At 40.0% G+C, this 27,596-nt stretch overlaps 1 protein-coding gene across 1 annotated transcript in view; it reads right to left on the minus strand.

The window, feature by feature from the left end:
- MCTP2 (multiple C2 and transmembrane domain containing 2) overlaps positions 1 to 27,596 on the minus strand; it is a 159,336-nt gene that overhangs the window by 54,517 nt on the left and 77,223 nt on the right. Inside the window, exons 14-16 of the mRNA XM_084254074.1 lie at positions 17,042 to 17,143; positions 14,827 to 14,901; positions 12,232 to 12,351 (exon numbers count right to left, since the gene is read on the minus strand). Of these exons, the coding sequence (XP_084110200.1) occupies positions 12,232 to 12,351; positions 14,827 to 14,901; positions 17,042 to 17,143 (297 nt within the window). The remainder of the gene's footprint in view (positions 1 to 12,231; positions 12,352 to 14,826; positions 14,902 to 17,041; positions 17,144 to 27,596) is intronic.

Raw genomic sequence — 27,596 nt, forward strand, 5'->3', positions numbered from 1 at the left:
GTGGCGCAGGCGGTTGAGCACCGCGCTGCAGAAGCTGTCCACAGCCTCTGCAGCGCGGGTTCAATCCCAGCTGGCCGGCGAGGGTCCCACATGGCGCGGCAGACCTCTCCTGTCGCTCCTGCTGCTCCCCTCAGCAGTGTATTTCATCAGTCTGCCTGTTCTATTCTCCACTCTGGCTCTGGTGAATCCTCTCACCCTCCCACGCATCTGGCCTGTACCCCAGTTCTTGTATAAAAATAAATAAATAAATCTTTATTTAAATAAAAAAGGAAATAAATAAGTAAATAAATAAATAAATAAATAAAACAAAAACCAATGATGTTTGGACCAAGTAATCAGGTCCTCAGTGTGGGTCAGTCTTGTAAGTGCCCTAAGTCAGGATAAACATTTCAGAATGGTTTGCATGTCGGTGGAAGAGAGGCACAAGAAATTGCTGAAGTTCACTTCTCTCCACATCTTTCACGAAGTAACCTAAATGCAAAATGCCACACTCAACCTTATGGCATTGAGAAAAGATTACGAAGACAAATCTGATCAAAAGTCAAAATGAAGGCTTGAACTCTTTTAAGGGTACCCCCAACCCCACATCTGAACATAGATGTGCTGTCCAGTTCACAACGTAAACACCAGACGTGGAATCCAAAACATTTAAAAAGCAAGCAATGATGGTGCTGTAAATAACATCTCTCGTTGCTTTCACTCTTAATTTGCAGTTTATGCCATTGACACTGGCTGGGTACTTGATCAAGTGGTCTCAGTGGAAAGACAGATAAACTTCAACTGCAGGCAGAAGACAAAAATTGACAAGGACCGTCACCTTTCCTGACTGTTTAAATCCTTTAAGGAAGTGTCGGAGCAATTAGAGAGGCAGTGTAATCTTTGCAGAGTGCATTAACACTCTTCGACCTCCCAGAGGACAGATCAGACCTCAGACACATAATGCTTCCCTAAGGCTTTTTAGCCAGTGTCTTTGATCTCTTAGTCACTCCTGTGTTGCCATAGGTATCATCCACGTACAAGGCATTATTCATGAGTGCCACCATCCACCAGCTCTGAGAGGGGACTGCAATCAAGCAGAAAGCAGGAAAGACACTCTGAGCCTGATCCTCAGTGCTATTTCCTGTGTCTTTAAAATAGGATGGGGGTGGGGGGGTGAGAAGAGGGGTGTGAGTCCAGATTTCTGAAAAATACTCTTTCACAATTCTCTTATTATTTTTTAGAACCACAAAGTCCACTCTGTAAGAGGGAATTAGTTACATTAATATACATGGGTCATTTGATGAGCATGGCAAAAACATCCGATGCTTTGGGTCTACGAAATGAACTTCATAATAGATTCTTTGAGAAAAGCACCATGTATGATAGACACTGCTGGAATATGCAAAAGAAAGCGAAAGGGGAAATCAAATACCTTGCACTGCAAGCTTTTAAACCTTCATCTACACTGCAGGTTAGATAGCAGGACTCACTGGCCAGGCAATCACCTATTTCCTGATGAAAAAGTTCTGTTCCCACTGAAAATCTCACCGCGGAAGCTTGGCTTTTTACCATTTATTATAAACATTTTCAAGAACTGCTTAACATGATACATTTTTTTTTAAAGATTTTTTTTAAGATTTATTTATTTATTTATACAAGCACTGGGTATAGTCAGAAGAGCGGGAGGATGAGAGGATTCACCAGAGACAGAGCGGGGAACAGAGCAGGCAGACTGATGAAATACACTGTTGAGGGGAGCAGCGGGCGCAGCAGGAGAGGTCTGTGCACCATGTGGGACCCTTGCCTGGTGGCCAGAGATCGAACTGGCACTGCAGAGGCTGCAGGCAGCTTTGCAGCCCAGTGCTCAACTGCTGTGCCACAAGGAAAGGCCCACAATATATTTTTTAATGGATTAGATGTTGGTCAGCTGCTAACAGAGCAGAGAACAGAATATTCTTTCTATGAAGGCTGCAGTATAGGTTTTCAGAGGGTCTTCCCTGCCGTCCACTTTGCTCATAAGTAACAGGAATAACAGTTGAAACAGAATATAAGAAGACTAGAAGGTTTCTTTTCTAGTATTTTCTTTTTTCATCCCACCCCCCCTTCTTCTATGATAAGGAATTCTGGATCTGAGGGCAGAGGATACTAAACCTCACTGGTTTTGAACTTCACCATAAGACTTGGCTAAATGCTGAGGTGAATGAAAGACAGAGACTGAAATCCACATGATTTGCTCAAGACTGTCCCAGTTGTCTGCTGTTGACACAAGATCTGAAACCTAAAGAATTTAGACCAAAGTAAATACATTTTCTTAGAATCAAGATGGGTCCCCCTTGACAATGGGCAGAGTGAAGGACTGTTTTTTTAATTTTTATTTATTTATACAAGCACTGGGTACAGTCAGAAGCATGGGAGGGTGAAAGAATTCACCAGAGCCAGAGCGGGGAGCAGAACAGGCAGACTGACGAAGTACAATGCTGAGGAGAGCAGCGGGCAGCAGGAGAGGTCTGTTGCGCCATGTGGGACCCTCGCCTGCAGCCGGGGATCAAACCGGTGCTGCAGAGGCTGTAGGCAGCTTCGCAACCCAGCGCTCAACCGCTGTGCCACCCGGGAGGCCCAAGGATTTTTTTTTAATGAGACTAAAATGAAATAAGAGAGCTGGAAACCAGCTTTATGTTTAAACAAATTTAGAGTTAGCATTTTCAAACCTAAACTTAAGAAAAATGGCAAATTAAAATATATATCTACAAAAAGCAATTTATGAACTTTCGAAACTTCATTGGCAGGGGGGAAAATATTCACTGAATACTTTCAGTTTGACAATGTCTAATGTCCAAAACAAAACAACTAAAATAATTGAAAAAAAAAAAATCCACTATGCATTTTCTAAGGTTTTAAAAGAAACTGTTTAGGTTTTGTAGCTTTCAAGGAATTTATGTTCTGCTCTAATGAAACTAATCTTCTGTAATTAGCTAAGAAAGGAAGTGCCGTCTGGAAGCAAAAGGATTTGATACTCTGATTTGAAGGTGTTTCTACACACACACACACACACACACACACACACACACTATGCCTAAGCAACTTCAAAATTTAACCAATAGCACTGAAATCACATTTTAGCGACTGTACAAGAAAAGGAAAGGAAACAGGTTTAAAGTGAGGAGCTACTCTGTGGAAATTGTACCAGTTTGGAAATAATCTGGGTTTTATCCATGTGCATAAAGATGAGAACACCATAGAAAATGTGAGAATTATAAAAATGGAGCAGGAGATTCAACAACATGAGAATTTGAATTTTTTTTACTAATGTAATGATTTCTGCTGATAGATGATTGTATCAAATTAAAAATAAATTGCTGAAATTAAAATCCCCAAGAAACAGTCCACAGAAATTTACTTTGGGTTTTTCACCATTTATGAGTTTCTATCGCCACCTGCAGGACTATCTTTTCGTAAACTCAGGCAATGACCAGACTTGGTTCTTCCAGTTTCTTTTCTCTTTCTTTTCTTCTTCCTCTTCCTTTTCTCCCCTTGTGCTTGTGTTTGTCTGTCTGTGTGTGTGTGTGCGCCTGCTACATTCCAGGAAATGAATTACATTTCTTTTGTAAACATATACGTTATTCAAAGTATAAAAATCACAAATAAAATGCAAAATTAAATTCAAGGAAAGAGATGCAGATGACAGAGGCCACAGCCAGCCAGCATTTTCAACAGCTAAACATACATCCCATCACCCTATTTTGCAAAGTAGGATTCTGAGGGAAAACAGCCTGTAGGAAATTCCTTACAAAAACTGTGAGGACTTCAGTGGTTTCCAAGGAAAACAGCTCTCACTGTGCAATCAGTTACAAAAAAGTTTATCCTCTCTTGTACCTGGCTTACCCCACAGCAGAAGAAACACTGGTAACCAGGGATCCATGCTCAGTTTTCTGTTGCTTTCTAAACAGAGGGCCAAACACAAGACAGTATTTCATTCAAAAGTGTTATTGGAGCCAAATAAAAGCAAGACCGTGTTTTAACAGCAGAAATCAAAAAAAAAAAAAAAATCACCAGCTCTGAAATACAAAAGCACAGACTACGAAGATCATTCTGTCATCACGTCATCATCTTCAGCACTGCAGTCGCCATAAAGCCTTGCACAGGAGATGCTTCTTCTGCAGGAGACCAGTGCCCAATGCACAAGGAATAGAAACGCGGATTTATGTGCTTTCTGGGCACATTCCCCCTCTGAGAAGCAACTCTCAGACTTATTATATACTTTTTAATGTAAGACTTGAGGGAAAATATGCTTTTTATGTCTTTTAATAACAGGATCCCTGGATACTCCCTAAATGTGGTTCATACTCAGGAACTAACCCGTAATTGTGATGTTAAGACCGCAAGTCCCACGTTGTATAATAATGGTGTAGGGCCGAGGTCGTCTGTTAAGAAGTCTCAAGAACATGGGAAAATCACATTTCGGATGCTCCAGGCTCTCCTCCAGTGGATGAACATGAAAGAGCCTCTCAATGAACATTCCCTAGTTCCATGCTTTTCCAAACTTAAAACAGTAGCTATGAGGGGGTCTCATTTTTTACTCCAATTGAGCTAAGAAATACAGACATTTTCCCTTGACAAAGGGAAGCGTCCCTGGCAATTAGTAGGAACAAAATTTTTTAATAGCTTGGGCAGAAATAGAGAAATCATTTTAAAGGGCTAAAAACCATGGATTTGGGTTTCAAGTGAATCCCCAGTAAAATTAAAAGTTACGAACACAGACCAGGGACACAGCTGAGCTGAGGACAGACTGAATTGGATTTTGATTTAATTGTCTTCTTATCCCTTTTTTGTTTTTTTGGTAAAAGTGAGAGCTAGACTACCAGGCCAGTGAAAACCTTAAAAACATCAGCTCTAGTTATTTAAAAAGCCAATGACAACCCCAAGATGAGAGGCGAGGTGACAGAGACCCCTTCCTAAGCCACAAATCAAATGGCAAAAGGACCACACAGCCTAGTAAACCCTAACCAGACCTCAAAGCAGGTCTCTCTCCATAAACATCAGGTCAGGCAGCTGGGATGATTACCAGCCTCCTTCCTAAGTGTCACCTGTGGTGGCTCTAATTACAGGCTTCCCCGCAAGTGCGCCCAAGTCACACAGCAATAAAAGGACCCTGGACTCGCCAAGTCTAGCCAGACCACGGATCCTGCAGCCACCACCTGAAGGGCAGTCCCAGAAGATCAGCCAGCGAGGCTAATAAAAATGACAGCTTAGAAACAGATGACAAAGCTTGGACCGCAAAAAAGGCAACATCAAATTAGCCAGAAAAGTAAGTGCTGAGCGTGGCTGTTCAACAGGTCAAAACCAAAGGCCGGAATTGTTTATAACTGTTTTCACACACCCTAGGGCATGGGTTCTCTTTTGCTCTCTCTCATCTCTAAATATTCTTTTCCATTTTTGCATCATGCAGAATGTTTGCTACCCAGGTGTCTCAGAGAGAAACAGATGGACAGGAGGAGCAAGGCACCCAACTCTGGAAGAATCAAAAAATAAAATACCCCTAAACTCAGAGGCTGTTGATCCAGGTGAGCGATTTGCTAGCACCGCTCGCCACCACCTCTCTTGGTTCTCCTACTGCCTTTGGGCAGCGAAATGGTGATTTCTACCACCCCTGTGTGGGCAGGGTCAAGAAAACCCAGAAAAAGGCACATCAAGTGAGATTATGATGAAGTGGTAGGTAGTCTCTAAATTTTACCTACTGGTGGGGCCACAGACATTTTAGTCAGAGGAGTAGTTGGAATAAAAGGAAATCAATATCTGGACACAGATAGTTCACAGGAGTTCCAGCATGCTTCCAACAAGCATTGCATAGACACCTGCTGTATACCTGACAGTATTCTAAGCAGTAAGGACATACACAAAGATGAAAGACCGAGCCTTTGCTGCTCTCTAGTTCATAGCACCCAAAAGCAATCCTTCTATCATTAGGCTATGCTAATGGATTAATTCAGTGGATTAATTCTTTAACCTGAGATACTAGACCATCAAAGCAAAATCCCTTCTGTTGTCGACGCAAAGAACTTAATTAGGCCAAGCGTGAAAAGGACACTCACAGTCTTGGAGAGAGAACCAGCTGCTTTGGTGTTTGGTGGCTCCATGTACATCCATCGGCCCTGGCAATGGCTGAGTCTGAAACATTAATTCCAAGCACACGATGCAAAGGTTTACAGTTGTACCCTATTCTCTGCCAGTGCCCTAGTCTCAGAACCTGTAGCAATGAAATAGCAACTCCATGAGTGAGTGTGTGTACGTGGATGAGCATGTGCGCTCGAGGCCATTCTCTGAGTGTAAAGCCAACTAGATGGTTTGCATATTTCTTACCCACATCTGTGGCTCATTTCATATTTTTAAATATATTTCCATGCCTATAATCAAAAGGGCAAATTTCATTTTTCTTAAGTTGTGTCTTCATAATAAAAAAGGTTACCTCTTTTGTTTCAAATACAAGAAGAGGGCCTCCCTGGTGGCAAAGCGGTTGAGCGCTGGGTTGTGAAGCTGCCCACAGCCTCTGCAGAACCTGTTTGATCCCTGGCACCAGTGAGGGTCCCACATGGCGCACAAACTTCTCCTGCGGCCCACTGCTCCCCTCAGCAGTGTACTTCGTCAGTCTGCCTGTTCTGTTCCCCGCTCTGGCTCTGGTGAATCCTCTCACCCTCCCGCGCTTCTGACTGTACCCAGTGCTTGTATGAATAAATAAATAAATAAATCTTTAAAAAAACAACAACAACAAATCACCAGTAGGATATCTTTGGACAGTAGCGTGGCCTAAACTGAACTCACTGGAATCTGCATAAGGCCAGGATCCTAACCAGAAACTCTCAGTTATGGGAGTATGTGCTTGCAAACGCATCTCATCAGGAATCTTGGGGAGGGCAGTGGGGATTGAGAGAGGGGTCCCCTGGGGCTGGACCTATCATATAAAAGGGGGAGTTAACTGTCCACTTCTCTAACAACATAGCAGCATGTGTGAAGACACACAACATCTGCTGTTGCAGGAGCAGAAAAATAAAGATTGAATGTTTACTAGTCCTAATGGGGATGGTCCCCAATACCAACTGGCTTCCGAGTTTGTAGCTATGTTCGGATGAAAGTGCAATTCAATTATAAAGTTGAAAAATGTAAACATGAAAATAAGCTAAAATAGTTACTAGTGTCCTTTTAAATTTTCAACAGATAATCTTTTAATGCAATTACTGTAATTTTATTAAATGGCATAATTAGTTAATGCCTGAGGAGTTGTCAATAGAAGGTGCAATTATGTTGTAAAAATTATAATCACAATGTGCAATGATGGATTGTTCTTATGAAAAAAATGCCAGAAAAAACTTTAAAATATTTTTGAAAGTGTACCATGCAGTCTTCTGGGAGAAGGAAGATTTGAGAAATCATCTAATAAATGTTAAATAAGCAGTTGGCTGTTTTTAGCTGTTTTAATTTACATATAAATTTTATAATTTATACATTTTGCATATACATATATATGCATTAAAGATAGCTTTAAAAAAAGCCCTTTGCTCCAGACAAAATGGACATTATAACTGTGGATATTTTTATTTCAACTTTAAATAAGATTCTGCTAAACTTTGAGCTCCCGCAGTGCACACACCCACTGCCATGGCGCTATCTGCTTCACATGTACAGTGTGACTTCTGGTGGCTATGAGAGTAACCACTGAAAATAGAATAGAATGCAGGTGCACCCAGTTGTGAGTAAATTGGTGATAGAGTATAAAGTAAAAGCAAATCTTCTAGATACAGTTAACACCTAAATACCTAAAGCATCAAAAAGATATTTGACCAGCACTATTTTAAGAGTCCAATCTGAAAACAAAATTTCCATTGCATTTGTCATCTGGACCGAGGCAAATTCAATCCGAATGTTCTTTGGGTCACAGGAGGGATCAGGACAAAAGCAATGCTCAAGGTGTCCTGTGAAGTTTTTACTAAATTGTTCTCATAAAATGTTCAACAGAGAAACATTTTGTTTTCCAAATGACCTCCACATCTTCTTGAGTGTGTGTGTTTATATGTGTATTTGGGCATGAGTGTGCAGGTATATGTTTATACTATGTGTACATGTGAACATGAGTTCATGGCTGTAAATGACTGTGTACATGTGTGTGCAGATACGCATATATGTATATGTGTGAATGTGCAGATATGCATGTGTGTCCATGTGCATGTGTTGGGGAGTGGATACTTGCAACACACTGTGTTGAAAGTTCTGTCAATGCAAAGTGGGATTATTCCACATTTCTCAACATTCTAAGATCCCGAAAAGCTAAGAATTCTGCATATGTAAATACGGACTATCACTAAAAGGAGAGAACTTCATTTTTAATCTTATTGAGGGAGGGGGAAGTTGATTGACGCTTCAAATTATGTGTCACGTTGCAGACCCTGTCAACTCCGAAGAGGAAATTCTTCATTTTCCTACACTCAAAAATATACAGGAAAAAAGTCACAGATGTTAAAATCATAGTTTTATGAAGATACCCACTGATATATGATAGATTTAGATTACTTTTTAACATCAAACGCCCAAGTAAGAATTTAATAAAATAAGGAATCCATCAATGCCCCTCAGACGTGCCTCCTTGATGCAATAGGTGTGCCTGAAAGATTGGCAGAAAATGAAACTACGTGAATACAGTTCTAGCACAGAATTAGGAGGACTCTGCTATTAAAAATAATCTTCCGATGAAGCCATCTGTCAAGTCAATGGTATTTTGTTAAATGAAAAAAAATAAGGCATTTCTGTCATAATATGACTTTAGGTCTTTCTATAGAAAATACTGGGGTTTGTAAAATAAAAGTACCCAACAGACAAACAAAATAAAAACCATGCATTCAATTAGTTCTACCTTATAAATATCACACCGCAAAATTCTATTTGAGGCCAAATTCAGTTCATCTAAATTATCACCAAATAATGTATTTGTACAGAGTCAAGGGTATATTACATACAGCATCTCTACACACACTAGAAATATGAACCTATATCTCTGATAGTTACTGTTTTAAGACATTCTGCAGGAGTGTGTTAATGTAGATAGTTTCCCTTCTCTACACTTACCCCTTATTTTGCACAACCTGGAATTCTTGAAGAAAATATGAAAAGCTTTGTTCATGTCATTGTTTTCAGTCCTCATTCTCCCCTGGAAAACTCTTCTACCTGATCTAAGTGTTTTCCCAGAAAGTGGGTAAAATAACACTGATACCAATTTGGGGCTAGAGTTACCTTCTGTCCCTCCAGGGGAAGGAAGACCCCCACCAGGGACTGGTTCAGCCAAAGACACACATCAGTAAAGTGAACCCCTATATCACTTTTTCTAATTTGCAATAGAGAAAGATCTTCGAAAGCCATCCTGTTGTTCAATAAATCCTTGGGTTAAGACGTTGCTTCAGACCACCATGAAATCGTGTCATACTGAGGCAAGTGGTTGAAACATAAGTTATCACATCAATGAATTAAAACCAATGAAAGCTTCCTGTCCTCAGCAGATCACAAGGGGACATCAGTGCACTGCCTGTGACAAATACGACACTCCAGGGGAACAAGGGAGAGGAGAGGCCAGATTCAGTGTCACGACCACCCTATCACTTTCTTTGTCCAGGTCAACTAGGATGCAACGCTTTTCAGAAAGACAACCCATGATGGATCCCACATTCACAGGCCATGCCCAACAGAAGCCCCAGCAGAGAGCCACTAGGCGCTCTCCAAACTGTTAACATGCACGTGGGTAGGCAAGATCTATGGAGGAAAAGCTCTTTCCAAATGAATGAAGACCTGGCTACTCATCATGTCTCTTTTTAAAAAGAGGAAACCAGAATATATATATATTTCAATTTTATCCCAACAATACATTCTCTATATCCACTTGCTTTATGTGTGGCTTTAACTTTCATCAGAATGAGTGTGTGCTTACATTAGCATATTTATCCCCTCACCAACCTGTAGCTACAGAAAAAGAATGATGCTGAGACACTCACAAATAAATGGGGTTGAAGAGTACTTAAATCCCCGAGCTCACGGCACTCTTTGGTTTGTTTAATGAAAGTAACATTGACTACCATGGTATGTGGGCTTCAGGCATAGGCACCAACATAACAACATCAGCATAGATGACATCATGCTCATCACAGAAAGTCCAGTTTCCACCCATCACCCAACAGCTGACCTCCCTTACCCAACTGACCCACTCAGCATCTGCCTCCCCTTCTGGTAACCACTATTTTGTTCTTGTAGCTTAAGAGTGTGCTTTTGTTTTGTTTTACTCCTTCATCTGTTTCTTTATCTATCATTTACGTGAAATAATGTGTCATTTGTCTTTGTCTGACTTATTTTGCTGGCATGATAGGCTCTGGGTGCATCCACGTGGTTGCAAATGGTGGGATTTCACCTTTACTTCTTATAGCTCACTGGTATTCCAGTGTGCATATATTTTTAATGAGCAGAGATAGTTTTCTAATAAAATGACACCTCATCAGTTGAGGGAAGGGAGACATCTACCTTTCTATAGTTGCAGTATCTTGAGTTCCATGGGGCTTGAGCAAATGTTAGATAAATATTCATGCACAAAATTTCAAATGAAAACAGAAAAGCATTTGTTTTTAAGGGAACACTCTTTAGGACAACACACACACAGAGTTTATTCCTGCATCATGCATAACATTCATAAATGTAAGCATGCATTAGACCCACTCTTGGACTCTACATTTTTTGCCCATGTGGAAAACAGGCGGCTGTACACACACAGTGGCACCCCCTACAGTCTCATTAACTCATGTACCCCAGCAAAATCACACTTTTGTGAACAGCATGAAGAGGCACCTTCCCCTTCCCTTCCCGGAGGTCTTAGAGATTTGAAAGGACAGTGAGGTAGCCCCATCTGCCAGCCTTGCTGTGGGCTCGGTGGTGTCCATGGGGACAGGCGTGCATAAGTGGCCACTGCCCATTTAGAAGGCCCCCCAAAAGACGACCTATTTCTATTCATTTGTTCTAATCTGTCTTAAAATCAGGCCTGCAGTCCATTAATCATTTCTGTCACTCCCCCACAGAACCCAGGGCATCAGATCTCTGTTTTTCTAAAAATTACAGTGCCAGAAACTTAGCTCAAGAAAAAGGAAATCCCCTCTCAAAAGGGCTGGCTGTGGTGCTGATGGGAAGAAGCAACCAATGCCGCTGACTTTTCTGTTTTGCCCAGAATGGCGTACAAGATTCCGTGGAAAGTTTTTAAAGAGAATTCAAGTGGAAAGTGGAGGTGGGAGGCTGACAAGCTCCCCAACACATGAAGCTGAGGGGAACACAAGAAACAGTAGTGGGTAGATACAGCAAAGATGGCAAAGACAGATGTGTGCTAACAAAATCCTCATTAATGTCTTTATTAGGAGCCATTGTTTTAGCAACTTCAGTCCAAAATAAAAGTATATTAAAGGTCAGGTTCACAGCCATACCAGATCCACTATATCCTGAAGCAGATAAAAAGCTATAATTAACTAGACAAAACAAAATGGGCCTTTGATAGCAAAGAATATCTTCTTACTGGGCTGATATACTTGCTTGCATAATAAGAGTGGAAGTGACCTTGAACCCACTGACCTTTGGAGCTCTTTTTTTTTTTTAATGAGTATATTCCTGTGAGTGAAGAGAGAATACTGACAACAGAAAACAGAGGACAGAAGGACTACCACCACGACTTACCACTCAATCACTCTTGTCATGTTAGACTCAATGGCAATCTTCATACACCCCCAAATTAATGACCCCACAGGAGATGTAAAAGACTGGCAGTTGAAAGACTTGGTTTCTACTCCCTTGTACAACAAAACCCAATCTGATCAAAAACAAGTCCCCTTACAAAGAGGGAGAGATGTGAAATGAGGGCCTCATGTCAATTCTCAGGTCCTTGCCAAATTCTCGGACTCGGTAGTTGACTTGGGTTGTGTTAGGATCTCTTGCAGCTCTGAGATTCTATGATTACGTTATACCCACAGGATGAACTACTGTTCAAGACATCTCCTCCATAATCACCTTAAGGGTCATATAGTATACAAAGATCACATTTATAATGAAAATTTTCTTACAAGTATAAACTTCAGCTGTGTTGAATATGTATCTTTCTGTTTCTTGCTTATAAAATAGAACACATCTGCATTTGGATTTGAGACTCAGAAGCAAAAAATGAATAAACTGAATGTAAAAAGGGAAGCTTACCACAAATGCTATTGTACTTCTCAATGTAGATTCCCACTGGAAGCAGCTTTTAAGAAATTGTATTGTATTCCATATCGCCATGGTGATTCTTTTCACACGATCCACATCCCTCGATAAGATCTGATTTAAAAAAAATGGAAAACTGGGAATCAGATTTAAATACAGCAAACATTCTCTTCAGAAAAGGCAGTGTGATCATTGAAATTGTATTTTTTTATAGCTGCAAATTTAAGAAAATATAATAAAAAGAAAAAGTCCTAATATTTCTAAAACTCTTAAAAAATATGATCATCCATAGAGGGGAAAAAAGTCAAATGTATTTTTAGTTCTATTTGATAAAAAATAAAACTGCGATGGTAAAAACTAGAGTAGCAGGGTATTTGGTGTGTGTAAATATGTGTGTGTGTGTGTGTGTGTGTGTGTGTGTGTGTGAGAGAGAGAGAGAGAGAGAGAGAGAGAGAGAGAGAGAGAATGAGTATAAATACTGTTTAGTTTAGGAAAAAAATGGTTATTTATACTATTAAAATTTAAAAGTACAATGTCTAGGTATTCTAGTTCATCTAATCTAGCAAAAGAGTCTATTTAAAAAAAAGTATAGCTCTGGGAAGGAAATACAGTCCTCACCTCCTAACCATACAACCTTGGAGAAGTTTCTTAACCTCTCTCATAAACAACGGGATTGATGTTAATACTATAACCTTTATTATAGTTTATAATAACCTGATTGTGGAGAGAATTAATGGGCTTTATGTCTAATGCATTAAAGGAGCTTGTAAGAATCTCCATCACAAGCACAAGTTTCAACTTTATGAATGTTTCAGAGCACTAAGTGGTGAAAGGCAGGTGGGGAGGGTCCTAGTATACCCTAGGAGCTCAACCCCAAACCCCTGCTGCTGTCAGAAGCAAAGGCCACCTCACTGGAGGTCGAGTTTGGCAAAGGAAATGTCTTTTCTCCCAGTTGTAGGCAGATACATTTCAATTTGTTTGCAAAGCAGCTACTCCACCTACCCCAACTCAAGTTTTAACTTTCAAGTAAACAGAGCAAAAGGCAGCAATAATAATGTTTTTAAAAAGACATTTGCTCAGATTACACAAAATAAATATTACATCGCATGTTATGGCAGACCAAAACAAAGCATTTGGATGTGCCTTAGAAGACATTAAAGCCTTTCCAAATGTGCCCAGAAGTTCATGGGAAACAAAGGGATGATAAGATGCCTTTATATTTAACTGCTTTACGAAATCCACAGCTGCTCACCCCACAGGAAGTAGTGGAAGTAATAAACACTTTCAAAAGAGGACACTTTGTTCTTTGTCACACAACTGAAGAGGGACAGTCGGTACAGAATGAAATCCTGAATTGTGTCTAAATAGGACAGGGAGGGACCTTGAAAAAAATGCAAAGGTCATGCTAAAAAAATGAGAAACTTTCCCTTCTGGGCCCCAGTCTTTGCTTTTGGTTGAAGCAATGAGAGAGGAATTAAGGGCAACAGCAAGGGAGAGAGAGTTAATTCAATAGGAGGGAAAGTGCCAACACATCCCAAATTTAGACACCACAGAAGAGGAAGGAGTAGCTGAGGGTAAATCCAAGGTCAGGGGACTCTCAAGCTCCACTGGGTTATTTTCTGTGTCAACTCCACAGACAGAACACATCCTGAAACCTCACAGGATGGACATAAACATGGCTAGGAATCAAGGAGGGCCAGCAGCGCAGGAACACGCAGGAGAACTTGTGGGGTCTTATCACTAGGAATTTCTGCTTGTAGAATAATCAGAAGTTAATGGAGGGCGGATACCTCCTCAAGTTAAGGAGAAGAGAAAGAAGAGATGGAAAGAGAAAGGGAGAGAGAGAAAAAGGGGAAGAGATGCAAGCATGGAGAGACAAATAAGGTCTTGAGGTGCAGGGTGTGGAGAGTATCAACTTTCCAGAAGAATCTCTGTGAAAGGGGGGGGAGCATTGAATAGGTGTCCATCTCCCCTCCCCCACTGACAGGGCAGCCACCCCAGACCACAACTCTCAGTTTCCCATGAACTTCAGGGGGCACAGGGAGAGAGCAAGGCAGGTGGAGATATAAACTGAGGGGACACTCGGAAGAGGCAGGTGGGTGAGACACGCAAGTGGGGAGACTGTTCCTGGTCAGGGGAGGAGACAGTGGCAGCCATTAGCATGACCTCATGGTGAATGATGTGGTATATTTTGAATTTTGAGTCTCCCCTTCTGTCCCAGTTCTCTGGGGCCTGCCTACCACCTTTCTTGTGGCTCCCTGCCATGAGGTGCCTTAGGCTGGTGGCAAGTTACAGGCTCAGAAGCACCATTTTGAACGGAGCCGATTTGGCTGGGAACCTGCCCACAAGGCAAAGGGTCATTTTTGAATGGGAAACTAGTATTTGAAGTGCCTCACCCTCTCCTGCTTCCTCTCCCACCCCACTCTCTCTCCACCAATGCTATTAAAAGTCTTTCACATTACGATCATGCTTCCTTTGCCTTTGTGCAAGAACCCCTTTTAGAGCATGTACGTCTCAATAGTTTGGGGTCCCCAAGTAGCCATCCATCACATGCAAATGACAGCAAACCAGTCTGCAGCCCCCACCTACCTTTTTAGAGAGTTTGCGGCCATCTTCAATGAAGCGCTTTTCTCTGGGAGTGAAGGATCTAATACTCGCTTTGACCTAGAAAGACATCACTGGTTCAAAGAACAGCACTCATACTGGCTTTGTTTTCATCTTATTCTTAATGACTGGAAGAACATGGAAAGCCACAGTAGGCCTCACGGCCTTTGCAGGGAGCAAAGAAATGGCGGGTGGAGGCTGGATACCACATGACCTGCACCTACTTCAGGGAACTTAGCTCATGATCCTCATTTGGATAAGTCTGGTGGGATCTGGGAGAATCCACTTTGTTAATTCAGTGAAAGTACTTTCCAGCACTGCAGAGATTGGGATGATAAGGTTTTCAAAGAAAAATCTCTAAGAAATAACATTTCCCTCACACCAAGGTTTGGAACTACACTTTCCCCAATAATACCTGGCCTGTGAATATCAGGTATCCAGCTGGTCAAAATATTGTTCTACTCTCCATGAGCCAGAAAAACCAGTACATGAGTCATTTTAGCTCCATTTTATAGGAAATAAACTGAAAATCAAAGGGATTAGATGGTTTGTGCAAATCACCTTCCTGAGGAAAACCTCAGAGCGTAAAATTCAAATCTTTCTCCTCTACATCAGAAAGAGAACAGAAAAATCACTTCTATTTCAGGTTTTACCCCCTTAAACTCAGGTTTTATCTGTAAGCATAATCTATAAAAAGTGCTTTCCAGAAGAAAACATGAGCTGAAGGATGATCTGAGGGGCAACACACATACACACACACACCACACACACACACACTATTCCCCTTAAGGGGAAGGGAAAACATGGGGAACAGAGGAAGAAAAACAGAGTCCCAGGGTGCCTGCATTCCTGGGAATGAAATACACAGCCCCCTGCACAGAGGTGGGAATAGCTGCTTAGATGCTGAACAAGAAGCAGAGGGCACAGGAGACAGCAGAGTCAGAAAGATGAGGACCTGGAGCCTGACTCACTCACTAGCACATCAGCCCTTCTGGTAATTCCATTTACTCATCATAATGGCACTAATAATACTGATGTTCCAGGCTGAGTGGAAGGGTTTGGTGAAATAATGTCAGAGCCTGGCACATAGCAGTGACCCACAGACAGCAGCCAGTCTTGCAATTACTGTAAAAGCACCACTGCCCAACACTCTCATTCACTACCAGCTGGATAAACCTTGCCTTTTTCTTTCCCTAGAACTCCCTGTAGATTTCTACAGCCCACTGAATGCTCACAGTGACAAGAGCATTCCCTGCTTCCCAGGAATCCCTGCTGACGACAGCTCACCTGTGTGTCCACCATGAAACAGCCCTGCTATTTCCCAAGAAGTTTATGCCAGTTTTAACCATTACTGCAATTCCATATTTTAATTGATTATTCATAAATAATTGCAATACAATTATGGATGAAAAGTGTTGAAATTGACATTGTTCTAGAATGCTTGACAAAGGTCACTTACCAAGGCATGATTTTATGCAAAACAATCTATATTCAGATGTAATTCTATATTCAGTGCTATACATATGAGTGTACTCTATATTCGGATATTCAATTTTATATCCATGGGTGTTTTTAAAGTATACCCCACACTGAAGATACTGAAACCAGAAATTATTATAGATGTCTTAGATGTGGCTTATGAAAGACAAAAGCTGCAAAACTAAAAATAATAGATCCATGCTTAAAAAAATGATTTAATGTACATGTAACTATTGGCAAATGAATATATATTAACATAAAATTAAATGTGCAAGATACATCTGAAAAATTCCTCCTTTAATTGCAGTTTCCTGGTGATAGCTACTTGTTTTAATAATCTTGGATAGTGGGAAACCTACTGTAATCATTAAATCACAGGCCAGAGGTTTGCAAAGCAACCTGTACAATAGTCAACTGTTGTCCCGGAAGAAGATTATGGGCAAAAAGCTAAAAGCCAACTCCCTCCTTTAGTTTCTTTTATTCTTGCCTTCTAGATTTATTGAAAATTAAACTCCATCAATTCTAGTGGCTTGATCGTATCAACACGAGCTGGGAGCTGGAGTGTTTAGCACTGATTTTAAGGCTGGGTTTTAAAACACAGTTCTTCATTCTCTGTAGCTACAATTCTAAAACATTTGACATGGATATGAATGTCTCCAGGCTGGTCCCTCTTTCACTTTCGGTCTAGAGAAGCTGCTAAGTTTGGCCCGGTTAGACTTACCGGATTATAGATGAGCTCCATCTCCAAGTAAATAACTCCTTTAAAAGCTTGTTCTAAATCCTTATTCTTCAACATGTAGCAATTAGGTTGTCCATCTCTAATCTGTCATAAACAAGATAAAACACAAACTTTCTGTGAGATTTATACTGAATAACATGAATAAACACTGGCTCAATTAGGATTGCAGAAAGCAGACAGAGTTGAATCAAATATTAAATCCATCATAAATCAACTTTTAATTCTATAGTGCTATTATAACTGGTAAGATAAAGTAACAATCAACAGGCTGAACCTGGTATATCGGTAGAAACGTGGAAACTGAGGGGTGCAAATTATCATTAAATCTACAAGAGCTTCCTTCCCTTCAAGAATCCCGTATTTTATCTATTAAAAAATGGTGATTATTCTACAAAATTCTTGGCCTGTACTTCTCAAGATCATCAAGGTCATGGCAAAAAGCAGAGACTATGATATTATAACCAAGCAGAAGATTGGAGATGAGATGATTAAATCCAATGTGATACCCTGGGTTGGATTAGAAAACAGACACTGGTGGAAAAATTGGTGAAATCCAAATAAAGACTGGAGATTTTAACTTTAAAGAATGTATCAAAGTGAAAATCAAAATCAACAAGAAACTATGAACCAGAGACACTATATGGGGGGTAGAGGGCGGGAGGGGAGGCATTGGGGTCAAAATAAGGGGGTTGTAATTGTATGGGGAATATAAAAATAAAATTTATTATTAAAAAAAATAATACTTTGATCAAATAAAAAAAAAGAATGTATCACAATAATGTAAGACTTTAACATTAGGGAAAACTCTTGCGAGGAATATATGGAAACTCTGTATATTCTTTGAAATTTTTTGACTAAATTTATTCCAAAATAAAATGGTTATTTAAGTATTTTTAAATGCATGAAAGGCTAATAAAATGATTAGCATTTCACAGTTATGAAGCTATGCAAACTGAATAAAGAGTGGAGCTAAAGTGGAGGTCAAAATCTGAAAATACTCAAAATGGGCATAGCTGGCAAACTTTCAAAATATATCAGGTCGGGTCTATGGATAATCCTCACTGGAGCTGCCAGACTCACCAGCTCCGTATGCCAGGCTGCCTATGGATTCCAGTATGTGAGACATCTAATCAAAGCATCCCCTATATCATAATGCAAATTATTTGGTCCCTATTAAGGCATTCTCTTTCAGATTTGATAGCAGCAATGCTTTTATTATACACAATAGTAGAATATGTATTGATTAAACCACTGGCTTTTAAGAAGCATACCTGTTAACTCAAAGGGGCATCAGCAAAACTCAAGCTTACCAACAATTCCATTTGGGAGCATGATGATCAATGATTTGAAATAACAGAGGAAATTTGAGGGCATGGAATTTGAGCCATATTTTAAAGAACTATTGCTGTCACTACAAGTACTCAGCACAAGTGTTCTTATAAACAGAAAGGGAAATGAGTTGAATAAGTCGTCATGGAGCGGGGGTAGGGAGAACAGAGCCATTCCACTTTACAAGGGAGAGGTCACCTTCCTTCCCAAAGTCACCCCACCTCTCTCTGATTGAATAGATTTTAAACAGAAGGATGGTTTCCTGGCCATGGCTCAGCGGAAGGGGGTACCCCATAAAGCCTTGGTTTCCTTCCTAAACGGTGTCCAAACAGGATTCTGAGCTTCCTCTTTTATCCACAATCTCACTTAATAAATTGTGGGTGTTAAAGTTGAAAGAAATAAATACAAAAACAGCATGACAATTTGCCAAGCTGACTGTGGGCCAACTTAGTGTTGCTCCAACCCCACTGTCATTGTACTGTAATCTTAAAATTTCCATGATTTCTTAAGGGTGAAGGAAGGTCAAGAGAAGAACAAGAGGTGAAGAAATCTTTTCTAGTAAAAGAAGTAAGTTCACTTTTCACTTTTCTATTCTTTTCTCTTTTTTTTTTTTTTTTGGATTTGGTAAATGATTGTCTTCTTCCTCTATGCCCTAACACTATGTCAAAGTGACACAATCTAACACAAAATCTACCCCGAGACATGTGCTAAGGCTCTTCATGTTTGACACTTCAATGTTAAATGATCTTAAAATATATAAATTACAAGTTGATAAATTTATAAAAGCTTGAAAAATTATAGAAAAAAAACTAAAATCACTTTGAACTTCCAAAAATGTCACAATCCCATTTCTCAAGATGGAAATTAGATAGGCATTTTTATTAAGAATCTATATTCATAAATCTATCCTTGATATAAAGTATTTTAAATTCTTTGTCTAAGTGTTTAACTGTAGGAATTCTGCTACTTCCTTTTGTATCTATCCATAAGATTTGTTAACTTTTCCATATTAGTAAATAAATTAGCCTCATTTCTTGAAACTGTTGTATAAGATTAAAAGTATTAAAACTGATTGCTCCTATCAATGAGCATTTGGTTGATTTCACTTTTTCAGTCTTTATGCTACAAGGAATTTTTTGGGCCAATAAAAAGTACAGGGAAAGAATATTCTACTTTGTAATTGGAATATGGTTGGGTAAAGGAAAATGAATGCATTTGAATATTTAGTGGTGTGATTAAACTCTGCAAGTAATCAAAGAAATTATTTGAAGACATTGTAATGTCCCACTGTCTTCATATAACTGAAGTTTCAACACAAGAATATAGGATAAAAAATTCTGTTACATTCCAATCTCCTATATTTCATGATAAGAAATGAAAGCTAAACTCATATTTTTTTTCCTGTTGAGGACTATGCTTCTTGTTTAGACATAGAACTCTAAAAGTGATTTCTAACAGTCTATAATTGTAAAACCTCTGTTAATCGGGACAATTGAAGCGAACCCAAAAGAAAATTCAGAGGAGCAGATACACATGGACACCCCGCAACACACCCCCTCTCTCACACACACATTTTGTTCTTTAAGTATGAAATAGTCACTTCAGTGAAAACCTAAGTTAAATTTTGAGTGCTCTGTCAGGCAAGGCAGAAAGGAATGACAGTTTTCAATTTATGATAATACATTGTCTATGAATTTTCTTTATATTTATAGATAATATCAAATAATGTCAGATAGAGTAGCTGCAAATAATGTTTCCTTATTAAAACATAATTTCCTCTTCTTTAATATGTTTGCTTTGGTTATCTGACATAACATAAAAGGCTTAATTTCTACTTGCTCATTTCTAATGTAGAAAGTCATCAATTGTTGCAACAACACTAGTAGGTACCCTTGTTATTGTAAGACAACAGAGTCAGGATTATCTCCCGTGTATGAGCAGTAAATTTGATATTAGTGGGGCAACAGTCCCCTGGACCCAGAAGGATCCGTTCCCAGACCCCCAGTGGATACCTGAAACTGTGGCTAGAACTCTGTGTCCCTACTTACATATATGAATATACTCGTATGGGCATATGAATATACTTATATATATATATATATATATATATATATACACACACACACTCATATGTATGTATACATATGAATGTGTGTACATGTATATATGCATATTTGTATATATGCATATGTATATATGTTATGTATTTTTCTATTCATAAATGCTTAATTTATGATATGCCTATGATGATAATGTTTAATTTATAAATTGGTCACAAAAAATTAATAGTGACAACATAAAACAACTGTAACAACATACTACAATACAGGTTATGTGAAATATTCTCTCTTTTTCTCTCTGTATCTCTCTTTCTCAAAATAGCTTACTGTAGGTAACATTTTTGGACTGTGTTTATGGGTAATAATCCCTGGAAAGCAAAGTCACAGGTAAGAAGGGGCAATGGCAGTTCTGATAGCTACTGTTCACTTGTTAAGGCTGCTCATCCATTACAGACTTATTAGAATGTTTTTTTCATAATCAAGAATAGATGTCAAGTTTTATCAAGTTCCCCTTCCACATTAATTAGATTGTCCAGTTTTCTATTGATTTAATATATCAATGATATAAGTTACACAGTTAGATCTCCTAGTATGTTGAGTTTTACTAGTATTCCATGAAAGGTATAGAATTTCCTTTTTATTAAATCTGTGTTTTTGATGCCAGTTATTCTTGTCTCAGGGAATATGATAATGCAAAATATACCCATTCCATAGAACTTAAAAAAGTTATTCATTAAACATCATGGCTCTGTGGTTTGCTTATTTGGGTGAATAAGAACGCAGAGAGCAAAGGGTGAAATTGCCTGATATCTTTTTCTGATCTTTTCATAATTAATTATTTTCACTAAACAGTGCAGTCAATATCTGTTCTGTTCCTCATTTTTTTTTAAGATTTTTTTTGTTATTTTTACACACTAATTTCTCTAAATGGGTAGCTTTATTATATTTGTAGTCAGCTAGGGAGGATTTTATACCTTGTAATACTAAAGATCTCCCAAGGTATGTGTCTATATTTATTCAGGCTTTCTCTCCAATCCCTCACTAAACTTTAATCATATTCTTCATAGTGATTCATCTTTTTCTAGTAGTTTTCTCATCCTTAGTATTATATGTTTTCTCTCTTTTTTCTATTAATATTGCAAGTGACTTATCTATTTCATTAGTTTGGGGAGGGGACTAACACTTGATATACAAATACACTCTTTACATAATTTCTACATGGTAGCCCTCTTTTAATCATTATATTTTTTTCTAATTTTGTTAAGTTTTATTTATTTTAGTGCCTTTTGTTAAGATGCTTAATTGATTTTCAACCTTTCATGTTTAATTATAAAGCCATTCAAAGTAAGAATTTCCTCTGAATAATACTTTTGGCCCTTAGCCACAGTTTTTATGTATAATACTTCATTGTCAATTTCTAAGAAGTCTAAAATTGCAGTTTTGGTATCTATTTTAGCAATTTGGGATTTTTTTTTCACCAAGTGTTTTGCTACTTTGTCTCACTTTTGTTACTAACTTCTGTTTCCATAGTAGCTGACCACAGCCCTGGAAGGCTTTCTGGAGCCAGGGAGTGATCAATATCTGAACTTGTAAAAGGGTATTAGAGCAGAATATTTTAGATATGTGTGCGCACACACACTCATGCATTAGATTCAGCTCTTCATTTACTCTCTAAAGTTTGAGAGTCCCCACTTGAGTATGCCTATGTTATTCTGAGACCTTGCTAGCAGGGGGAGACTAGAGAGTCAAATCCCCACAAACTTAGCAGCTGTAGGGCAGTGCGCAGAGCCCATCACTATTCATACCCTTCAGGAAGCTGGGACCTTCAGACAGCTGAGCCTTCCAGTAACACCACTTCACAATCATATTTACTTTTTGTTTCTGGCATTTCTAAAGCTGAATAGGTAATATATTATCATTATGTGATGTAACTTTTATGTCTTCTTATATTTGAAATTATATCTCTGTAGGATAAACATTTCTGTAGAATGAGTCACAAAAAGATTCACAGTTGCTGCAACTACATTGATAATTGTTCTGTAGCTCATCACATCACCTTTGTAGGTTTCTGAATCCCCTTTTCTCTACATCTGTCTATTATACTGTGGTTCATTTATTTCTGTTGTACCATATTTTAGGCGTCTCTAAGAAACAGTTGTCAGATTTCACTGTTTGACATATTATAAGAGGTTTTTCCATTTAAAAGAAAAGTTTAACCCCTTTAACACTTAGTGTCAACCAGATGTGGTCAGATTTATACTTGCCATCTTATTGTTACAGAAGATTAAAGGAATCCTACTGGTCCTTCTTTTCCCCTTTGGCTGTCTATACTAACCAAATATCACCCACCCAATACCTTCCATGAGGTTCATAATCTTTGCAACATGCCAAAACACCCTTTTCTCACTTCTAGAGTCACTAAAAAAGTTGCCTTATTTGATCTTCCTTTACTTATTTCAGGGGCCACCCTGGAATAGAATTAGGAAGGGAAGATAGTTCAAAGTTTACATTCAAAACCGCTATTTTAGCCCTACTAAATTTCACATGTAGTTATACATTCATAAATATTAATGTAACGTGAAATATACATAGTATTGATTTTAGTGGCCATATTTCAACAAACCTAAAAATATATACACCCATTACAATGCAAAACCCATCACAGGTGAAACTCGGACAAATATTTAATTGGAAATGCAGATGAAGATTTACATGGACATTTATTTGGTACAAGCAATTATGGAAAATTTGTCCCATAAAACTAATTAAGTGAAGCTGTTACTGGTGCTGCCAGTCATTGTGCAAAGAGATGCAGGAGTACTCAGGGCTGCCCCAAGACTACAGTTTCTGATGCACTTGCACAGGGTAGGCTGGCATGTACAGGAGACAAATTTGTTTCAGAACGTAGGATCTCATCTAACTGCAAAGGATCTTTTTGCATATTAGGAAATACAATCAGTAGATGCTTTCCCTTTTTTATAGAAAGTTGATTTTCAAAGCATTCCTAAGTTGGCTGGTTAGGTAACTGTGAGAAGATAAACAAGAACTGTGAGAAGATTAACAATTTTATTAAATTAAAATCACGATGGTAAGAAAATGAAGCTGATTTTAGGACAGATTTGGGATCATATAAGTGAGGGTAGAAATGGTAAATAAATCTAATAAATCAGATAATTATTAGGAAATAATGTCCTTGAGTGAAATGTTTGAACCTCGAAAATGCACTTTGTGTTTTCCAACATGTATTTACTATGTTACTGATTAGAGAAAGGATAATGTGGAAGCGAGTATTTAAAATCTGCAGGTTATAGTCCATTCAGATCCCAATTTTCAACTGTTTTTAATCATGAGTAAAAAGTTTTACATGTACAGAAAATCACTTTAATTTTTTTTTTTTAATTTTTTTTAGGATTTATTTTATTTATACAAGAGCCGGGGTACAGGCCAGATGCATGGGAGGGTGAGAGAATTCGCCAGAGACTGATTGGGGAGCAGAACAGGCAGACTGACTGAAGTACACTGCTGAGGGGAGCAGCGGGTAAGGCAGGAGAGATCTACTCGCCCTGTGGGTTGCTCTGAGGGCGGCGGGAATCAAACCGGCACTGCAGAGACTGCAGACAGCTTCATAGCGCTGTGCTCAACCACCTGCACCATCAGGGAGGCCCCAGAAAATCACTTTTTAAATAAGTATTCAGTAAAATTTTGAAAAGAAATGAAACACAGGCAAGTATGGATTACTGGTGTGAACTTTTTCAGTCCCGACCCACGTTGAAGTACATATGTATGTTTTAAACAATTCACCAGCATTAGCAGATATAATGATCTTAGAATATGGATTTTAAATGAGCCAATAATCAACCAGTACCTTCATACTGATTTAAGACATAGTGAATTCAGAACAGGCAAACAGGCTTAAATGCCCTTGGCATATTACCGTTTTGAGAAAGATTAAAAGTTGAAATACATTAGAGATACTTTGTGCTTAGATATTTTAAAATGCAATTTGCATTTTCTCTAAAATTATAAGTCGTTTTAGTCTATGACTTGACTAAAGAAATGTATTGTCCTAAAAATATTCACACTTCTCTGCAAAATACAACTTTTATTTTTTGTAGGTTATTATCAAATACTGTCCATCCCCTATAAAAATAACCGTGAAGCACTCACAATGCATTTCCAGGATTCTCTCTTATACTGAAAAAGCAGATACATAAACCCTTCATCTACAAGACACAAAACATGATGTCTAAGGGTTTTCCTTTGGATGTTTAATTTTGCAGTTTCAACCAATTCCTCCCAAAAGAGTCTTCTTCCACTTCAGTTTGCTTCACTCTGGTGCTAAATTTACTTCCTTAATCAACTGTTCAGATATCTACATTCCCCGGTCAAAAGACTTCAGGGGTTCCCTACTATAGAATAACTCCCAACCTCCCTCACCCTTCATGATCCGCATTTGTCTCTTTCCCTACCTCCCCGCTCAACTCTCTGCATGAGGCATAAAGGCCTGTTTCCAGAATCTGGACGTGGGGTCCTCTTCTGCATCCCTGCTCATGCTCCACCTTCTGATTGGAAAGGCTGCATCCCTCACCTCACCGGCTATCATTATCCACATCCTGTTCCTGCCTCACCATCTCAAGCTCTCAATTTCCTAAAGTCTTCCTAAGGGGAAATCCATCCCTTCTGCCTTGCATTTTCCATTCCTTTTCTTTCTTTTTTTTTTTTTTTAAATATTTATTTATTTATACAAGCACCGGGTACAATCAGAAGCACGGGAGGGTGAGAGAATTCACCAGAGACAGAGTGGAGAGCAGAGCAGGCAGACTAACGAAGTACACTGCTGAGGGGAGCAGCGGGCAGCAGGAGAGGTCTGCGTGCCATGTGGAACCCTCGCCGGCGGCGGCCGGGGATCGAACCTGCACTGCAGAGACTGCAGGCAGCTTCGCAGCCCAGCTCTCACCATTCCTTTTCTATGGCAATTGATATTTCACTCCTGTGTATTCACACCAAGATGCATATCTCCAATTCTGTGCTCCCCCTGCCTGTACCCTGACAGCTCCCAGTCCACTGGCTGCACAGAAGACTCTTGCTTCTTGTTGTGGGCTTGATATTTACATGATGGATGCCCACTGTGCAGGTGACAAACCCAGGAGCTCAGGCCCTCAGAGGAGACAGTCTACACTCACATCCAGCTACATGTTCTACCCCGTGCCCAGCCCCCTCATTTCTAAGTGGTCATAAGAAAAAACCATCCCATTAAGTTGTCTGAGAAGGGATGACTTAGCCAATGAAAAGCGCATAGCACCAGATTTGCTAGGTAAGTATTGCTCAGTAGATATAAACAAAGGAAAAACCTAGATCTTGGGGCCTCCCTGGTGGTGCAGGGTGTTAAGCACAGCACTGTGAAGCAATTGGCAGCCTATGCAGCATGAGTTTGATTCCCAGCTGGCCAGGGAGCTACCCACATGGCACAGCAGACCTCTCCTGACTCACCCGCTGCTCCTCTCAGCAGTGTATTTCAGTAGACCCACCTGTTCTGTTCCCCACTCTGTCTCTGGTGAATCCTCTCACCCCACCGTACCTCTGGCCTATACCTTAGTTCTTGCCAGCATAAATAAATAAATCTTTGAAAAAGAAAAAATCTAGATCCAAATAACTAGATTTTAAAACATACCCTCTAAAAAACAAGTGAGAAATAGCTGGAGATCAAATGAGTTGATTAACAATTTATCATTTGTCTAATATAGATCCAAGGGCTCTGGCATTTTTTCTGTGGCAGTTTTATCCACACTGGGGTGTGGGACTCGGTGCCTTGGACAATGAGTGTTGAGTGGGGTCCTTGAGTGTTGGAGGAGCCCACTGGGTCACAGCCAGGTGCTTCCACCTCCCAGAGGACTGGTCAAAGAACTGGATCAGAATCTGGATTAAAGCAGCCACACTCAGCAAAGCCACTGAAACAAGGCCTTGGCCCGCTGCCTTCACACCATGCAGAAATGTCCCATCTGGGCTCACTGGCCTGGGAACATTGGCGTTTTCAACCAGAAACAAATAGTAGACCCCGATCAACACCCCTCCCCACCCCCGACCCCCACCCCCTACTCTGGCAGCTTCCATCACCACCAACAGTTCATGTCCTGCAAACTCTCCAGCTGCCTGAGTCACAGGACCCCCTTTCAATCCCCCACTCTGCATCCTTTACTAGCTCCAGCTCCCACATTCCCACCAGCCGCTCCTTCCGTCCAGGCAGCCCCCCTGCTATTTCCAAAGTCAAACCAACACTTCGAATGTCAGTACTTTCTGCCCGGAAGAGTTTGCTGAGACATCCACACGCCTCCCTCCTTCACGCCTCCCTCAAATGCCCCTCCCGGGCCGCCATGAGCAGCTGCACCGGGCCCTGACCCGGTCCACAGGGGCCAGCCTTGATTTATGCTCTGCCACACACCTCCCCCCAAAACACCGTGCACTGCTGCATTGTTTGTTTGTTTGCATGTTATCTCCTGCAACCAAAATATTTCCCAAAAAGGAGGACACCACTGCAGTCACTGTTAGGACATTCTGTCCTAAAGTTAGTGTCCAAAGCGGACACTTGATAAACATTTATCAAACAAGTGAACCCAGATCTTGGAGCATCTCATCGCCAATCTGTAAAAAAGTACACGGGTCAGGTCTCGCGTGGCTCACTATGCCTGGCACCGTGAGGCATGGGGGCTACGAGATGGAGTGCAGAGGCCTCCGCTGGGGTGACTATGCTAGGACTTTGGTAACATCTGCCGATGTTGCTGGTGGTCACCACAGGGTGGGAGGGGGCAGTGTGACTGGCATCTGGCCAGGGGAGGCAGCTAAACATCCCACAATGTACCAGGACCTACCCCCCCCACACACAGCCAGAATGATCCACTCCAAAACGTCAGTAGTGTGGAGGGGCTTCAGGTCATTTCTGGGCTCCAACTCATCAGCGCAGGGACACTGCATGTTATGGGGGGCAGGAGGGGAGACAGAGGGTCAGCTTGCTGGGTTATGGAAACACCAAACTCACGAAGCTATCATAAAAACTAGAGGAGAGCTGCCCGGAAGGAGAAAAAAAAGGAGCAAAAAGAGGACACTAATGGTGAAGGGGAATCTTTCATCTCATCTCAGCCCTCTCTCCAAGC

Source organism: Talpa europaea (assembly GCF_964194135.1).
Source record: "Talpa europaea genome assembly, chromosome: 14".
In the NCBI taxonomy this organism is placed as follows: domain Eukaryota; kingdom Metazoa; phylum Chordata; class Mammalia; order Eulipotyphla; family Talpidae; genus Talpa; species Talpa europaea.